This window comes from Vipera ursinii (genome assembly GCF_947247035.1).
Source record: "Vipera ursinii genome assembly, chromosome: 7".
NCBI classification, from domain to species: Eukaryota; Metazoa; Chordata; class Lepidosauria; order Squamata; family Viperidae; genus Vipera; species Vipera ursinii.
Window position 1 is genome coordinate 33,859,100 of NC_139521.1, and position 18,922 is coordinate 33,878,021.

At 37.1% G+C, this 18,922-nt stretch overlaps 1 protein-coding gene across 2 annotated transcripts in view; it reads right to left on the reverse strand.

Annotated features, from left to right (window-relative positions):
• SORBS2 (sorbin and SH3 domain containing 2) overlaps positions 1-18,922 on the reverse strand; it is a 175,434-nt gene that overhangs the window by 21,839 nt on the left and 134,673 nt on the right. The window contains exons 16-22 of one of the 2 annotated variants that reach the window (XM_083367413.1): positions 15,489-15,538; positions 14,206-14,393; positions 8,685-10,250; positions 6,048-6,136; positions 4,362-4,408; positions 1,974-2,088; positions 1,750-1,878 (exon numbers count right to left, since the gene is read on the reverse strand). In XM_083367413.1, the coding sequence (XP_083223539.1) occupies positions 1,750-1,878; positions 1,974-2,088; positions 4,362-4,408; positions 6,048-6,136; positions 8,685-10,250; positions 14,206-14,393; positions 15,489-15,538 (2,184 nt within the window). The remainder of the gene's footprint in view (positions 1-1,749; positions 1,879-1,973; positions 2,089-4,361; positions 4,409-6,047; positions 6,137-8,684; positions 10,251-14,205; positions 14,394-15,488; positions 15,539-18,922) is intronic. The other variant, XM_083367414.1, reaches the window with a different exon arrangement.

Below are 18,922 nucleotides of genomic sequence, written 5' to 3' on the forward strand. Positions count from 1 at the left end.
ATCAGAAGTAAACAGAGGAAGGCAATGGGGCACCTCGGAAGGAGGCAGAGAGAAGCCACGCCCTGAACTGTTTAAAAGGGGAATGTGTGGGAGGGCTGGTTTGCTGAAGGCAACTGTTTGAATAGCTCCTGTTTCATGGTTTGTGTTTGCTCTGTTTGCTCTGTTTTATGTTAATAAATTTGGCAGGCTTAGTTCCAGCCTCTTGCCGTTTTGTAAAGGGGTTGTCCCTGCCTTTTCTGCAGGGCCGGTAGTAGGCTGGTACAGAACAGTCTAATGCTAGTCCTACCTAGGGAAAATATACAGGAAAGGGAGGGTCCAAAGTTTGCATTTGCTTTTCAAAATGTTTGTGCTGATTTACCAATAGCTTTCCCCCCCCACTTTGTAGCACGTTGTCCAAGAAATCTCTTTATTGACCTTTGAAACATCCCTTAGCACAGACCTCTGCAAGAGAGATTTTTACATGATAACATGGCAGTTCAGGTTACAAGAGAGATCTCTTTTTTGAAGATCCACTAGGGAAGGCACAGACAATATTAAAAATAAAGAGATTTCTGTTAGCTCTAGAGGGGAGAAATGTCTTTATAAAGACCTAATTCTGCTGACAATGTAGGGGGCCCTTTAAAAAGAACTATTTTTAAAAGGGAAATAGGAAGAACTTTCTTGATCTCATTTAAAAAAATAAGAATTAACCATTTGTTTTGTGAATTTTTAAAATAAAATACAGATACTGCTTGTTTAATGACCCTAATTGGATTCAGCAACTCCATTGCTAAATGAAGCAGTAAGTAAGTGAAACATCACAGGCCAACTCATTTAACAATGGCAGTTCCAATCGTTAAGTGAATCACCCAAGGTAATTAAGCAAGTCATCATGTGACTGCAACTTGTCATCTCCTGCCACCTTTCCCATTGACTTTGCTTGTCAGAAGCCAGCTCAGAAGTTCTCATGACTGCAGAGATGCTGTAATGATCATAGGTGTGAAGACTGGCTATAAATAACTTTTTTCAGCACTGTAATCACTTTGAACAGACGCTAAACAAATGGTCGTCAAGCAAAGAAGCCCCTTAAAAAACCTGGATCAGAAAATGGCCTTCTCAAGATGGACTATATAGGATACAGCAAAACTTGATATTGCATATCCTGTGTATGGAAAGAAATAAGCTTTAATTCTTTTTCCCAGATACAGTTTTGAGTCAGATTTACAGACTAGCATCTGGTATTTGCACTGAAAGGAGACTCTGATTCAGTCCCAAACATCTTCAAACAGTATATAGGTAGTCTTTGTTTAGCATGTGCTTCAACCAATGACTGTTCAAAGTCATGATGGTAATGAAAAAAATAACTTTGTAACCAATCCTTACATTTACGATCTTCATAGGTCTGTAAAGCAAAAGAAATTTAAAGATCATAAGCGTAGACACTGTTTCACTTAGCAGCTACTTCGCATAACCTCCAAGTGGCCAGTCTCAATTGTGGTCGGTAAACAAGGACTACCTATGTTGTACAGCACTTTTTACTTGCATTCCTGAAGGGAGAGCCAGGAGTTGGAAGAGAGAGAGAGGGAAAGAAGGTTAGTACAAATATAGGGAAAAAGAGAAGATTTGCAGAAAAAAAAAATGGCAGCAGAAAGATGTAGCAGCTTAACTTACAGTCACAATATAGCCCTGGGTAATATATACTTGAGTAAATAAGCCCCTTAACAAAGAATCTTTGTCAAAGTTGGTGTAACACCCAATTTTAGAAAATACCTTTCTCAATGAAAGTTCCACGTTTGTATCTGCATTGAAATTATATTTTGCAATAGCTTCTCCAATCTCGGCCACATGTGCTGGAGGCGGTGGTCTTGCTGGCTGTGCTTTTTCTGGGGGAATAAGTTTCTGAAGAGAGAATGGTGGTTATTTCAATCGACCTTTCCAATCTGGGTATCTATTTGTAAAACTCAATGCATGAGATTGCTGGTGTAAAGACAAACCTCAACATAAGAAATAGGAAAAATCCCAACTCTTCCATAGTGTTCGCCCTCATACCAGTTTTGATCCACTTTCCTGAGGATATAGACAGTGTCTCCTTTCTTAAAAGGCAGCTCTCTGTAACAAACATTTATAAACAGTGATACAGATTTGACATCCTGGTAACAATCCTGAACTGAATATTAATTGTTTATCATTTTAAATAACAAAAAAAGAACCAGGTCTATCTAGCAGTTGGAAACTATATTTGGTAATGGGGTCAACCATAAACACAAAAGCTTACTATCTTTTTCTTGAATACTTTACTGATTTAATGTCGATTAATATCTCAAATACAAAAGAAACTTTGGTTTATTTTATCAAGAAACTAGCTCTGACCTTTCGTAAACAAGACATTTACTGCTTCATACTGTAATTTGCAAATGACAGACTTGAAGTGTAGTAAATGAAATATCGAACTGCTTTGGTCCTCTGAAGAAATAACACTTGGCTATCTTTGTTTTTCTTAAGCATGGTTTTACATTCTATCTTGTGATCACCCTGTTAATTCAGTTAATGCTGACAATGGTTAAGAATGAACAGATAAACATAGGTGTTTCTATCTAGGACCAAAGACTTTTTCCTTTAGTTCTCTCTGTGTCAGCTCCCTAATTCTTTTTTGTCACTGCTACCACTGTTACAAGACAATCAGAGATGCCAACAAATTGGCATAAGAAGTAGAAGAGCTAATCTCTCAGAAGGAAAACTCAACCTAATGTGACCTACTGAAGCATTCTGTGAATAGGATGGGATGCAGATTTCAGTTGAAACCACAGAGTGGGATGGAAAGGACACATTTTATGCTGGACTATGACAATAATAAATTGATTTGAGGACATCTTTTAGCTAGCAATTAAAATAATTTTCCACTTGAATAAAACCATTTATTCTTCAATTTTTCTATGTTACACTCCTTGTTTCCTCAATTATGTATTAATTGAAATTTTTGGTTAATGGCAACTCTGTACTTCTTCTGCCACACATTAAAAAGTATTTATGTATTTCTCGAATATGTTCAAGGATATTAACAAAGAACACAAACGTACATTTCAATACACACATTTATTGCTACACTTTTAGATGTAACCTCATTATCATGCAAAGTTCTTTACGATGATTAGGTACTTTTTGTATATTTTTGGGAAGAACCATAAAAAGATAAGGCAGAAGACTCATAAAAATCCAACTATTAATACAAGCAGTCCTTGACCACAGTTGACCCCAAAATTTCTGTTGCTAAGTGAGACAGTTATTAAGTGAATTTTGCCCCATTTACAACCCTTCTTGTCACAGTTGTTAAGTTAGAAACATGATTGTTAAGTGAATCCTGTTTTCCCATTGATTTTGCTTGTCAGAAGGTCACAAAAGGTGATCACATGACCCCAGGACACTGCAGCGGTCATAAATATGAGTCAGTTGACAAATGTCTGAATTTTGACGATATGACCATGGGGCTCTTGCGACAGTCATAAGTGTGAAAAATGGTCATAAGTCACTTTTTCAGTGCTGTTGTAACCTAATGGTCACTAAATGAACTATTGTAACTCAAGGACTACCTGTAAAACAGGGGAGGGAATTAGGACTGGCCCACTTAGGAGGCTGGTTGTACAAATTCATCTTGTCAATTGTAACTGTTTCTGCTTGATTCCTCATGCTCATTGATGGCTTAACCACTCTTATCAGGATTTTTGCAACATTAGTAGGCTATCCTTGAAAACCACTTGGAAGCTACTTGTTCAGAATGCATTAGCACAAGTGGCATATGAAACCCCACTTTTCCATTCCACTCTAAAATTTAAATTGTCCTGACTTTGCCAGCTTTAAAAAAGGCTGGACTTTGGCAGGCTTAAAGAGATTGTTTTTCGTATAACACTATAGACATCCAATCTAAAAGCAATTTTGCCTATTTTAATAGTGATAAAATGGCATAAATAGCATAATAAAAACTACATTGGTGAGAATGTTCAAAAGTGAAAGAAATCAACTTTGCATATTCAACTCATACATTAACAACATGTACAAATTTATTGCATTCAAAATTATTCCCTCTATGGAAAACAAAATAAAACTACAATTTTAAAAACCATTATTTTTGCTATGCTCTTATGCATTAAATGTTGCTGTACATTTAACTAAATGTTATACTTTAGTTAAATACAGTGGACACTATTTCTTAAATTATTGAATATCTGAATGTTGCAGAATGCTTAAATAGTAAAACATTAGTTTAAGTATGTATGAAATAGTCACTTGTATTGATTGTAATGTTATTGTACGTATTCTTTTCTACCTATAAACATTTTTAAAAGATTCATTATGATTTTTTTGGGTTAAAAGGGACTAATACTTACTTAGAAGTTTGAGCCTTAAAGTCATATACTGCTCTAGCTGGCAGTCTCTGAAATAGAGGCAAAGAAATTAATCTAAATAACATGTATCTAAAATAATGCCCCTCTGGTGTGGCCAAACACTGGGACTAGGGGGATATATACATATACATATACATATACATATACATATACATATACATATACATATACATATACATACACATACACATACACATACACATACACATACACATACACACACACACACACACACACACACACACACACAATGCCGTGCTTGCATTTGAGGTACCTGCTACAGGATGGCTCTGTGTAATCTTAGATAACCTGCTTTTATGGTAGCAGGGAAGAGGAAGTATTACCTCAGCTAGCAGCAATATTTACTAATTAATATTTGGTCTCAATTTATTGGTACATGTTACACAATATATAAAATGAAACTGTTTTAGGATACCCTTCACAGGAGTAAGTTTTAATATAACTGTAATAAAATTAAACACATTGCACAAAAATATTAATGATTCTCTGTATGGGGATTTACAGGCCTACATTTGAATTTCAAATATTGTTAAAATGCTGAGTTTATTTTGTAAAAGGAGATATTCAGTATTTCTGCTTTCCCAGCAGAAGGACCAGAAGTTCAGGGAGAAGGCCTGAGATTTACTGATTCCAACTTTTCCCTATTTCTAGATAGTAAAGGTCCAGGGAGCAGCATCAACAAAGGGAGATGGGATTAGCATCCTAGAAAGGAGACATTTATTTAGGACAACTGCTTTCATTGCGATTTAATCTCTTTTCTGAGCACTGTGTACCTCTTGGCAGGCCCACAAATATGCTGACATTTATTGCTTGTTAAACAGATGTTGCAATTTTAGTTGTTGCTTCTTTCAACTGCAGTTCCACTGCATACTTTTTCTGCCCTCCAATCCCTCACAAAGGAATTTGAAAGCAATCTGCAATTATCTTTACTTTTCCTGACTTAAAAATGCAGAAGACATATACAACTCGTCATAAGCCAGTCTAATCAACTGTAAAAAAAAGCAAAGGGACTGATATCCACCAAAGACTTCCTGGCTACCTTGCCACCATTCCTTTCTCTCTCCTCAAAGCCCTGTGAGATGCAAATACAAGCTGCTTGGCAATTTAGGTCCCAACAGCTGTGGTCTTAGCTGCATGATACTATAATGGCTGGATTGGAGGAAAGGAAAAGGGAAAGAAGAGCTCTCATCAGTACATATGACAAAGAAACCTCCAGGAGCAAGATGCCAAACCTCTAGGGAACACATTAGAGAAGGTCTGTTAAATGATGAAAAGATTCTTCCCAACAATGAGGAAGTGAAAAGCTCATAAAGGCTGCAGAACCACCAGGAACAAAAAGGGAAAATACCAGCTTTGCTGCAACTTTAAATTCAGAAAATCATTGATCCAATGGGTCAAGATAGATGAGGTCAATCAGGCTTGGAATCAGTCCTGAACTGGTGCAAAGCATTTGTGCAGAAATGCCCTAATTGTAGTCCATGCTCTGCTTCTCTTTCTATTCCAACTGCATTGTTTTATAACCCCTGGTGATGAAAGACAGCATTGCCAAGAAGCCATGCAATAAATGCTTTTAAAGGTCTCCAGGTGTTTTTAGAAATACACTTCTGGCTTCAAACATGCTTGTTTAAGTACATTTCCCTGCATTACCTCTCTGTCTGGAGTTCCTCTTCTTTCCTTTGGAATACATCGACTCACATCAGTGAAAGCAGAAGAATAGTTTCCAGGAGATTCCTGGTCTATTGAAAGTAAAATGTCATTGGTTGAAAATTCACGAAAAATAATTTTGGAAGCTTATTTCAAAGGAAACTACATCTAAATTCATGTTAATGTGAATCTGAATTAAACTAATGTAACAACAAATAAAAAAACCCTGATAAACAGAAGTCTAGAAAGGAAGCTATGGAAATTATTTCATATACTACTTACAGTATACAATTTTGAACTGTGCCTGAAGCATTAAAAACAAAAAAACCAAGACCAGCAATATAGCATCTTCTCTGATTATTACAACTCTTGCTTTTAGAGGAACAGAAGAATAAGTTACTGAAGATGCAAAAGATAAAACATAGCATTGACTCATAAAGCTAATAAACATGTACCGACATGCAAGGGGATGTGTCAAAATCATGCCACAATGATGGAATAATGAAATTCTGAGGTGATCCAGGAGAAAAGAAATGTATGACTGTTTTATGTTACACCGAATTAGATTACGCATTTGCCACATTACTGTGTATTCTGGTTTTATTTTAGATATGAAATAGATATGAAAAGGTGGTCTCAAGATTAGGAGTACAGTGCTGTTATTTTTCTGTTATCTTTGCTGTCATTTTGGCCAAAGATGCCATTTGCTGTAAGGGAAAGAAGGCTCTGGAGACTATTTTCCCTGAAAAGAGGGAAAGACAAAAACTTCTAGCATACCATGCTGTTAGTCTGAAGTACTGCTTTCCAGATTAAGTGACATCTAGAATTCCATATTTCTAGCTCACAAAACCCAATTGTTTATATAGAAATGTCCATGAAATAGGATTGCATCCTTTCAGCATGATCCCAAAGTTTATTAGAGAAAAGGCCTATTAAATTCAGTAGATTGATTACTGAGTAAACATATTTAAGATTAGTATATGACAAGCTGAAAATACCTATGTAAGTATATTAACATGAAGAAAAAAATAATGTAGTTCATTAACACTTTTTAAGCAGCTTTGTAAGGTCTACACTTCATTTTTAAAGAAATCTTCGATGAGAAATAATTATTCTATTTGTTAGTTTCAAAAAACTTTATGTTTATGGTACCCTAAGCCAGAATTTCTCAAACTTGGTAACTTTAAGATGTGTGGACTTTAACTTCCAGAATATAGCTTCAAGTGCAATTTGTGTTAGCGATATCTCTCATGTCAGAAATTACTAATGCATGTAAGAAATTGCAGAAACTGCATATATCTAAACCTTGATATCTAAATAATATGACCAATTTATTATATTTACATGGATCAAGAAGAACCATAAGCTTCTTGGATCCATTTTTGCACAACAATTCTAGTTTCTGGTTTATTTACTATATTAATATGATGCTGGATGGTGTACAATAGTGGTAGATGCAAAAGCACCCTGAGGTTTGGACTCAAATTTTCTCCTTTCTTTGTCCTCCTTCTGGACAAAGGAGACTGGCACACTCATTTTAAGCTTATCAAGTAGTAGATAACTACATGAACTCTACCTAGTGTAAAGCAGTATTGGTTTACCAATCAGCTAAGAGTATAAACTATAGTTTAATCCTGGTTTATTTTAAATGAGAGGTAATATGTGACTTTACTGATGTTGTTAAACTATAATTCCCTATATTGCTTGCCAGTGGAATCAGCTCAGAGCTATGGTTCAGCAACCACTATTTTTACGTTGCTCATAACTGGTTTAAAATAAGCAGATCTACCCCCAAATTTGGTGTCACAGGAAATTTCATTTAGAAGAGGAACACTTCTAATCTCAGCATCACTGGAGAAGATGTGAAAGAAGAAAGAAGAAAGCCATGGTTTTCTCTTGCTGCTGATAGTGGAGCTATACAGCTATAGGCAGAGGAGACCACGACCGAGTTGAATGTTTAAATATTGTATACTATTAATGGAGATCATTTGCTTGTTATTGTTATTTTTATTGAAACATAAACTTTAGTTAAGTAGATGAAATTGGAACTGTAATACTTCTTTCCTTGGTTTTATCCTGTAGGACTTGTCCTTCTCAATATTAAATGAAGCCCTTTTAAAATTAGTAGATTTTAATGTTCCCTCCATCATTGCATAAATGGACATTTAAATTAGTGAGCCAAACCTTCAGTTCACACAGCCATAATTATATTTCTATATAGCTGAACTATTTTGTGAACTTAGATGGAAATAATTTTAGAACAAGTGCTTCTTTTCTTATTATTTCATCTTGTACTTTCTTATAATCAGGTGACCATATATTTTATTAGGAAATCTTTGTACTTTGTTCCAAAAATTATTGATATGAAAATTACACCAACTGAGACTTTTTTCACTGTGTGATGCTAAGTTCCATTATGAATCACTGCTCTCTTATTTCAGTAACTATTCAAATGCTAACAACAAAAGGCTACTTCTTCCTTTTGTTGGCTGGTCTGAAAAAAACAACTTTGTACACTGTTATTTTCCTCACCAATTTCTAGGCCGTATAAGGTGCACAACACAAATGTAATGGGAACAAACTAGAAAGGATAAGGGTGAATGACTCAAACACAAGCATAAAGAAAAGGAAGTAATCCACCTTGGAAACACAGTGCATTATCATATTCCTGGTTGCTGCTGTTGGTAGCATCCATCTCTTGATAAGAGGCACTGAGAGGCAAACTTCTGCATTCATTCTGGTACAACGGACAGTGAATAGCACCATCGTGAGGCAGTGGATGCAAAGGCTGGCATATGGGACTTTTTCTAAAAACTTTAAGGGAAGAATTTCTCTCAGGAATGTCTGGAAGCAATTCAGAAATAAGTCTGTGCAATATACTATTGTCAGGCAAGCTTCCCCTTCTTTTTTCTGCTTTGATTTGGTCACAGATATCTTTAAGAGCGGAGTCCAGGGCATCAAAGACAGATGATTTGCATTTAGTCTTTTCAGCCTGCTTTTTGGGGAGTGTATTTTTTTTCCTCCGGAAAGGCACTGGGCTGACTAGGAAGGCTATTTTAGACAGGCCAGCATCGGAATCTTGTCGCTTAGGAACTTCTGGGGTAGTTTCCTGTTTAGCCCTTGCATGCTTCAGCATGGTGGTGAAGCGTGTGTATGAGGCTGGACATCTTCCTTTGCAGGAGCTGATAAGATGCTTGTGATGATGGTGATGGCCTGATCCATAAAAGCTTTCTGAGGATGTGAAGGAGAAGTGATCAAAATCACTTTCACTGCAAAAAGATGAGCCTTCTATCTGTATGAAGTCACTCATGTCAGAGACCACTCCATCTTGGTCACTGTCTGAATAGTCCATCTGAGATCTTTGTGGTTCCTCACTAGTTACTTCAATGTGAATTGGCACCAGAGTTTTGGACTTGTAATTCCTTTGCACTTGAGAAGTGTGCCTATTTTGATTTTCTTCATCCAGCAAGGATTCAATAGAAAACCGTCTCATTGTACAAAAGCCATTTTTAGGGGGTTCCAGGAGGCTTGCAGTTGATAATGCTTCTTCCCCTAAATTTGGCATTGATTTAGATTTCTGAATTAGTTTTTCAAATTCAGATATTCTATTGGGCACCATGTCCCTTGGTACCTCCTCTGCGGAGGATTCTTTCCAACCATGTAGTAAGCTCTTATGCTGCTCCTTTTCATACTGCAGTACTCTGGATTTCACAGAACAGATAACCTCGGAATTAAGTAAGTCTTTGCGGTTGATGCGGTGCATTCTTTTGTACATTTTTAGAAATCCAGGAGCATCATGGGCAGATCTAAGATGTGCCCTTGACCGATTGGAACCACGAGTTTCAGAGGAATACGGGGAAGCCCAGGTTAGGGAAGAATCACCTTTGGAATTGTCTGCACACAACAGAGACACCATACTTTCAGACTTATTCTGTGTATCAGAGAAGCAACAATGATCATCAGCTAGTAGGTCATCGTAGCTGCGAGATTTGCGTTTGGGAGAGGACGTCTCTTCAGTGCTGCTCCAGACTTCTGCATTCTGACGGGCCATTTGCCAGCCATTTTTGTAACTGATGGCTCTTCTTGAATCGCCTGGAACTGCTAGTCTCTGCCCATAATTTTTACTATAATCTAAATCATTTGAGGCGTTTTGGTTGGGGTCTGAATAAGTGGAAAGGGATGAATATGTTTTGCTAATATCCCCACCTTTATAATCCACAGAGCAGCATGGTGAAAAAGAGACATTGCCAGAAATTAACAGATTCAAATGTAGACAGGAAAATAACAATTTTCATATGTCAGAAAGAAACCAAGTGTGGGGAATCACTTTGATTTTCCTAACATAATATGCATACTTAAAACATACAATAACCATTAAGCTACCTTTGAATTGCACTATTAATATAGCAAGTTATTTAATAATTGAAGGCTTCTATATATATCTTTAAAGTTTTTAAATGGCAAACTGGGTACCATTTCCCACCTAGTCTCTCTGTCGTACTGTAAAACTGTGCACATACATTACCATCTTTGTAAGTTAAATAAAAAAAAACCCTGTATCTGCTGTTCAAAAATCTAATCCAGGCAATAAAATGAAAATTAAAAAACAGCCCAATAATTGCTGAAAATGGACAAAATGAAAATAAAAAGTAATTTCTGGATCAGCTGATTAAAAAGGTCAAATGTGGGGGAAGATGGAACTATATAATGTAACTCTAATGGGGAAGAATTAATGGAAGTTTGTTTGTAACTACTGTATAGAAGATCGGAAGCCACATTTAAAATTCCCTCCCTCCCTCCCTCCCTCCCTCCCTCCCTCCCTCCTTCCCTCCTTTCTTTCTTTCTTTCTTTCTTTCTTTCTTTCTTTCTTTCTTTCTTTCTTTCTTTCTTTCTTTCTTTCTTTCTTTCTTTCTTTCTTCTTTCTTTCTTTTCCAGCACCTCTTCTTTTATCTTCTTCCTTTTTCTACTTTCCTTTTATATATTTTCTTGTTTAGCTTTTGATTGTGTAAAATAAAAAATTATACATTAAAAAACAGCCCAATAGAAACCCGGCTATAGCTGTATTGCCTACTTGGAAAGACTTGGAACAATTTAGAAAATCGGAAGCCTACAGTAACCTTAGACTCCTTTACAGTTTTTCCAATTAACATTTTCCAATTAACATTCCAATAACATTTTCCTTTTTTCTCCACCTCTCTCTCTGTTCCCCCTCTCCAGGTTTTTAATTTCTTCTCTATTCTTCCTCTGGTTATTCTCTTGTATTGGTGATATTTGTAATTTAACAGAGTGAACAATGGGGAAGCTTTTAATTTAATCAAAAAATTTAATCAATGGATTTAGAGGGAAAACAGTTAAATGAGAAAAAAATATGCTGGAATACAATTTTGGTAACAATGGGAATGATGGGAGTTGTAGTTCAACAGATCTGAAGGTCATCAATTTGGGAAAAAGCAAAACTAAGTCACGTTGCCCATGACTTTCTAGAACCCATTGCCTGGATTAGATGGGTTCCAGCAGAACGGAAGAAAACAGAATTGCTATTTGCCCAAGCATTTAACACTGAGATTCTACAATACCATATAGAAAGTGTTACAAATATATGCAAACAATTAGCCAAGTACTAATACTGATTACTAATTCTGTACTCTGAAGTATTAAAACTAGAAATACTGTACATTAAACATTAAATTGACCTGCAATTAAATAATCATTAGAACAAAAAAATTTAAATGCCTCAGATTTTAGACTGCTTTTTATATAAACAAGTAGTAACACACAAATAAACCCTGTTAACAATGATAAACATTAAAGCAGAAAATGCAGAGGGTCCTGATTTTCAGTGAAAGATATTGGGATATTGAGATATTAACTATATGATATTTATGTGTGTGTGTGTGTGTGTGTGTGTGTGTGTATACACCTTTCTTGCCATAGTTGTTAAGAGAATAACTCCAGTTATTAAGTGAATCCAGCTTCTCCCATTAGCTTTGCATGTCAGAAACCAACTGGTGATCACATGACCCCGGGACAGTCCACTGTCATAAATACATGCTGGCTGCTAAGTGCCCGAATTTTTTATCATGTAACCATGGGGATGCTGCAATGGTCATAATGAAAACTGGTCATACAGTAAGTCACTTTTTTCAGTATCATTCAGTACCATTACCAGTACCATTCAGACCATTCACTTCAAATGGTCACTAAATAAATGGTTATAATTCAAGGTCTACCTGTATGTAATCCTACAGTACCACCACTAGATAGGTATAGGAGGAAGGAAGGACTTGGGGCTACGACTCCCAAGCTGGGAGGGTGACTCCGACAGATCCCAGGAATGACATTACAGCTTTTTGTTCAGAAGAGTGCAGTGCTAGTAAGAGCTAAGATGCTGGGCAGAAGGATCAAACTCCCAGGCCTCCAGTAAAAAACCTGAGACTGAGGAAGGCACAGACCACTGCTAGGGCTGAAAAGTGATTTTTTTTTTATTCAAAGAAGAACCATCTGCCATTTTAACCCAAAAGGAAGATAATTCAAGGGAAGAGTAGATTTTCTTAAAAAAGAATCATAAATACATACAAAAAATCATGTGCAGTGCCCAGCTTTTCCACTTTTTCAATCAAGGGCTGTCAACTTTGATTGAAACCTATACTGGAGATTGCTCCAATAATGAGTGCAAATGACACATCTGTATACAAATTCCTGAACATGCACCCATGCGTGCACACACATGCATACACATTTAGGCATATGTATGTAGATATCTGCCAGAAGCTACACTCCAAAAAAAGGCTGATCCAGAGCAATAAAGCTAAATTTATATTTGACTGAATATTATATCCAAAGACCCAATTTATAAAATTAATGGACCGTTCATATACATATTGCAACTATTTCTTCTTTTACCATAAAGTATTCTTACATGAGTGTATATCTACAACCCTCCCCTCTTTCCAACATAAAGAGCAAAAAAGAAAAAAAAAGATGAAAAAGGAAGGAAAGGCAAAAATAGAATATAAATGAGTTAAAGGGAAGGATAGCTGAATGAAATTAGGACAAGTAAAAGTAGATTATAAGGACAGTAAGAAAAAAAATAAAGGAGTTTATTTTAGGTTTTACAAGAAAGACTAACTTCACAGGCAAACAGCCTCTCCACACAGTGGCTACTCTTCACCCATTTGTTATAGTCAATACTCTTGTCTGTTCTTCTCACCAACTCTAAGATAATCTTTATTCTCCCTTCCCCAACTCACAGTTAATTACTGGAATGTCCACAGTGCCTGGTCCAAAAAGTCAAGAAGGCAACTGTGATGAGGCAAGAATTAAGTGACACATCTAAAAATCAAGATGAAGCTTCAATTGCATTATTACAGTTATCTTGGTTTTTTAAAAAATCATATACTGCAGATATTCCTGCGTAATTATTTGTGGGGGTTAAAAAAACATATTCCAATTGGGTAAATGGTACCTGACTGCCTTTTCAATGTAAAATTTTGAAACATTATGGTGGCATTGCAGAGCTGGGAGCAATCATACAAAATACTTTGGCTGCTATACAGTAACAATAAACAGGAAATATTAGCAGCTATATGAAACGGGGAAGAATTGCAGAAATAGAATATGGCAGAAAAAAAGCTCTTATTGAATGCAGAGATAGAAAACCTGCATTAAGACTTCACTCCCCATAAATGTTTGCCAAGACAATAATTCAGTTTCCTATTCAGTTATTAAAAAGGGACAATTCATTTATTGAACATTAAGAGATATGCAGACTGCATTTCCTTTGGACACATTTATGCTTGTGACTTATGTCTTGATTAGTGATGTATGACAACCACATTTTTAAAAAATAACATATCTGGGAAGAAAATGCTACCAATCCCTGTCTTTTCCTTGTCTGATGAATCAACTTTAAAGTTTTTTTTAAAAAAGATTTTAATCACCTTTTTTTAAAAAAGAAAAGGCTACAAAAGTCTTCATATGATGACTTTCTGACATATCACATTAGAAGATTAATATGAATATAAATACTGGATTTCTATTCCTTCTATGCAAATTGGATTGGTGAATTTTGATTGTCTAGCAGCATTTGAAATCCATCCACATTGTTTTGGAATTCATGAATAATTATTCCTGTTTATTTATGTTTGTGCTCATTTATTACCTTTTGCTCTTGATGGAGAAGATGGAGAAGAGGTTGTAACAGGCTTCCTAAGGGTTGAATAGGTGCTCTGTGTATCTGTACGTCCAAGAGTGTATCGATTTACATTCTGATCAGGGTGGACTTTCTGCTGAGTTACTGTAGGCTCTGACTTCCTTCGTTTTCTGTAATCACTTGAAGTACTTGCAGAACTGGGGAAAAAATAGTAATGTAGCAAGACATGTCTAAAATGTCTCCTTAGAAGTCAGCAAATAGTTAAGCTCATTAGCCACTGCTAGCATAACTGGATACAGTACCAATAAAAAGGCAAGGCTTCCCTATCCAGTCGTGTCTGATTCTAGGGCGAGGTGCTTATCTCCATTTCTTGGCCAAGGGAGGCAGCGTTGTCCAAAGACATTTTCTGTGGTCATTTGGCCAGCATGGCTATATGCCAAAGATGCACTGAATGCTGTTACCTTTCCACCAAAGTGGTACCTATTACTCTACTCACATTTGCATGCTTTCAAACTGCTAGGTTTGCAGGAACTGGGGCAAGGAACGGGAGCTCACCCCATTGTGTGACAATAATAATAGCACTCAGACTTATATACCGCTTCATAGTGCTTTACAGCCCTTTCTAAGTGTTTTACAAAGTCAGCATATTGCCCCCCACAATCTGGGTTCTCAATTTACTGACCTTGGAAGGGTGGAAGACTGAGTCAACCTTGCGTTGATCAGGATCGAACTCCTAGCAGTTAGCAGAATTAGCCTGCAATGCTGCATTCTAACCATGGTGGTCAGGTCTCGAACCTGGGCTGTCAGTTTTCCAGTTGACAAGCTCAGTGTCTTTAACTGTTGAGCCATCACACCCCCACAGTACCAATACTTAAAAGTCAAATTAAATAAGACATTTAGCTGTGTCAAAAATTTCACATATACTTGATGCCAAGTAACAATGCTGCATTAAAATGTTTTTCCTTCTTTTTTCTTCTGCCTTGTTTTAATTTTTCCCTGTATTACAGTGGTATGTAATACCACTGTATGTAGCACATACAGACAAATTATGCTTAATTCAAAGAGAAAATGGCACAAGGAAATTACAGGAGCTGTAAAGGAGAAAACGCTTGCAGGAAAACTTCAATCAATACTGTGCTTAAATCTAAAAAGGGATATGTAATTATCTTTCTGTAGGAGAAGAAATCCAAGCATATAATGCACAAGCTGTACTATGGATAAGCAGGAGTTTTTTCATAATTTGAAGGAGCTTTTTCCTTTCTGCTTGTATTTATATATTTGATTTCTCTTACCTAGAAGGTCTATCCACGCGTCTCTCTGTTGGACTGTAGTGTAAAGATGTCTGCAGAAATAAGCAAGCATCTTAAATTGAATTTCAAATATATTCACAACAAAACATTATATTGACTGACTGAAGACTCTCACAATCATTAATATTATTAACTATATAATTAAAAGTTGTGTAGCTTTTAAACTAATTTCAAATGCTGTTTTTAGTATTGGAGATAATTTCTTCAGTATTTTTTCTGTTAGTTTCTCAAATTAAACCTTATATCCTTATATTGACTAAATATTGGAAACTATAACAATGAAAAAAAGTAATTAAAAATCAACAGGTATTACTTGCCACAATATTAAAATCAAATCAAGGTGGAAATTCTTTGTAAGCAGAGCTTAAATATCTCTAGCATATATTGCCATTTGCTGACTTCTTAAACTTCATGTTAAGCACACAGTCTGGTCATCCCAACTTAAAGATTTTGTTTTGGCACAGGAATAATATTAAAATGATTATTTGAGAATACAAATACTTTATACTTGTCAATATAAATTCAAAGTTTAACAACAACTGTTTTGTTGTTAAACTTAGCAGATGTTAAAGGTTCAGCTGGAAATAGACATATATATTACTATAGGTGTTGTTGTTAGTTGCGAAGTCGTGTCCGACCCATCGCGACCCTATGGACAATGTTCCTCCAGGCTTTCCTGTCCTCTGCCATCTTCTGGGCTCCATTTAAGCTCACGCCTACTGCTTCAGTGACTCCATCCAGCCACCTCATTCTCTGTCGTCCCCTTCTTCTATTGCCCTCAATCTTTCCCAGCATTAGGCTCTTCTCCAGTGAGTCCTTCCTCCTCATTAGGTGGCCAAAGTATTTGAGTTTTAGCTTCAGGATCTGGCCTTCTAAAGAGCAGTCAGGGTTGATCTCCTCTAGGACTGACCGGTTTGATCGCCTTGCAGTCCAAGGGACTCGCAGGAGTCTTCTCCAGCACCAGAGTTCAAAGGCCTCAATTCTTTTGCGCTCAGCCTTTCTTATGGTCCAACTTTCACTGCCATACATTGCAACTGGGAAGACCATAGCCTTGACTATACGCACTTTTGTTGACAGGGTGATGTCTCTGCTTTTTAGTGTGCTGTCTAGATTTGCCATGGCTTTCCTCCCCAGGAGCAAGCGTCTTTTAATTTCTTGGCTGCAGTCCCCATCTGCAGTGATCTTGGAGCCCAGGAAAATAAAATCTGTCACTACCTCCATTTCTTCCCCATCTATTTGCCAGGAATTGAGAGGGCCGGATGCCATGATCTTGGTTTTCTTAATGTTTAGTTTCAACCCAACTTTTGCACTCTCCTTCTTCACTCGCAACAAGAGACTCTTCAGTTCCTCTTCACTTTCTGCCATTAGAGTGGTATCATCTGCGTATCTTAGGTTGTTGATATTTCTTCCAGCAATCTTAATTCCAACTTTTGATTCATCTAGCCCTGCCTTTCTCATGATGTGCTCTGCATATAAGTTAAATAGGCAAGGCGACAGTATACAGCCTTGCCGGACTCCTTTCCCAATTTGGAACCAATCAGTGGTTCCGTGTCCAGTTCTCACTGTTGCTTCTTGGCCCGCATATAGGTTTCTCAAGAGACAAATAAGATGTTCTGGTACTCCCATCTCTTTAAGAACTTGCCACAGTTTGTTATGATCCACACAATCAAAGGCTTTAGCATAGTCAATGAAGCAGAAGTAGATGTTTTTCTGGAACTCTCTAGCTTTCTCCATGATCCAGCGTATGTTGGCTATTTGATCTCTAGTTCCTCTGCCTCTTCGAAATCCTGCCTGTACTTCTGGTAGTTCTCGATCCACATACTGCTGGAGTCTAGCTTGTAGGATTTTAAGTATAACTTTACTAGCATGAGAAATGAGTGCAATGGTGCGATAGTTTGAACATTCTTTGGCACTGCCTTTCTTTGGAATTGGAATGTAAACTGATCTTTTCCAATCCTGTGGCCACTGTTGAGTTTTCCAAATTTGCTGGCAAATTGAGTGTAGCACTTTTACTGCATCGTCTTTTAAGATTTTGAATAGCTCAGCTGGAATACTGTCACCTCCACTAGCTTTGTTGTTGCTCAGCTTTTCTAAGGCCCACTTCACTTCACATTCTAGGATGTCTGGCTCGAGGTCAGTGACCACCTCATTGTGATTATCAGGGACGTTAAGCTCATTCTTGTATAGTTCTTCTGTGTAATTTTGCCATCTCTTCTTAATCTCTTCTGCCTCTGTTAGGTCCCTGCCATTTTGGTCCTTTATCATGCCCATTTTTGCATTGAACGTTCCCTTCATCTCTCCAATTTTCTTGAAAAGATCTCTGGTCCTCCCTATTCTATTGTTTTCTTCTATTTCTTTGCACTGTTCATTTAAGAAGGCATTCTTATCTCTTCTAGCTATTCTCTGGAATTCTGCATTCAATTGGGCGTATCTTTCTTTTTCTCCCTTGCCTTTTGCTTCCCTCCTTTCCTCAGCTATTTGCAAAGCTTCCTCAGACAGCCATTTTGCTTTCTTGCATTTCTTTTTCTTTGGGATGGTTTTGGTTGCTACCTCTTGTACAATGTTGCGAACCTCTGTCCATAGTTCTTCAGGCACCCTGTCTATCAGATCTAATTCCTTAAATCTATTTGTCACCTCTACTGTATATTCAACGGGGATATGATTTAATTCATACCTGACTGGCCTGGTGCTTTTCCCTACTTTCTTCAGTTTAAGCCTAAACTTTGCAACAAGAAGCTCATGGTCTGAGCCACAGTCAGCTCCTGGTCTTGTTTTTACTGACTGTATAGAGCTTCTCCATCTTTGGCTGCAGAGCATATAGTCAATCTGATTTCTGTGTTGACCGTCTGGTGATGTCCATGTGTAGAGCCGTCTCTTGGGTTGTTGGAAAAGAGTGTTTGCTATGACCATCGTATTCTCTTGACAAAATTCTATCAGCCTGTGCCCTGCTTCATTTTGTACTCCAAGGCCAAACTTGCCTGTTATTCCGGTTATCTTTTGGCTTCCTACTTTAGCATTCCAATCCCCCATGATGATAAGGACATCATTTTTGGGTGTTTGTTCTATAAGGTGCTGTAGGGCTTCATAGAACCGGTCAATTTCATCCTCTTCAGCACCGGTGGTTGGGGCATAGACTTGGACTACTGTGATATTGAATGGTTTGCCTTGGATTCGAACTGAGATCATTCTGTCATTTTGAGGATTGTATCCCAGTATTGCTTTTCCTACTCTTTTATTGACTATGAAGGCTACTCCATTTCTTCTGAGGGATTCTTGCCCGCAGTAGTATACCTGATGGTCATCTGAATTAAATTCACCCATTCCTGTCCATTTTAGTTCACTGATACCTAAGATGTCAATGTTCAGTCTTGTCATCTCTTGTTTGACCACGTCCAGCTTGCCTTGATTCATGGATC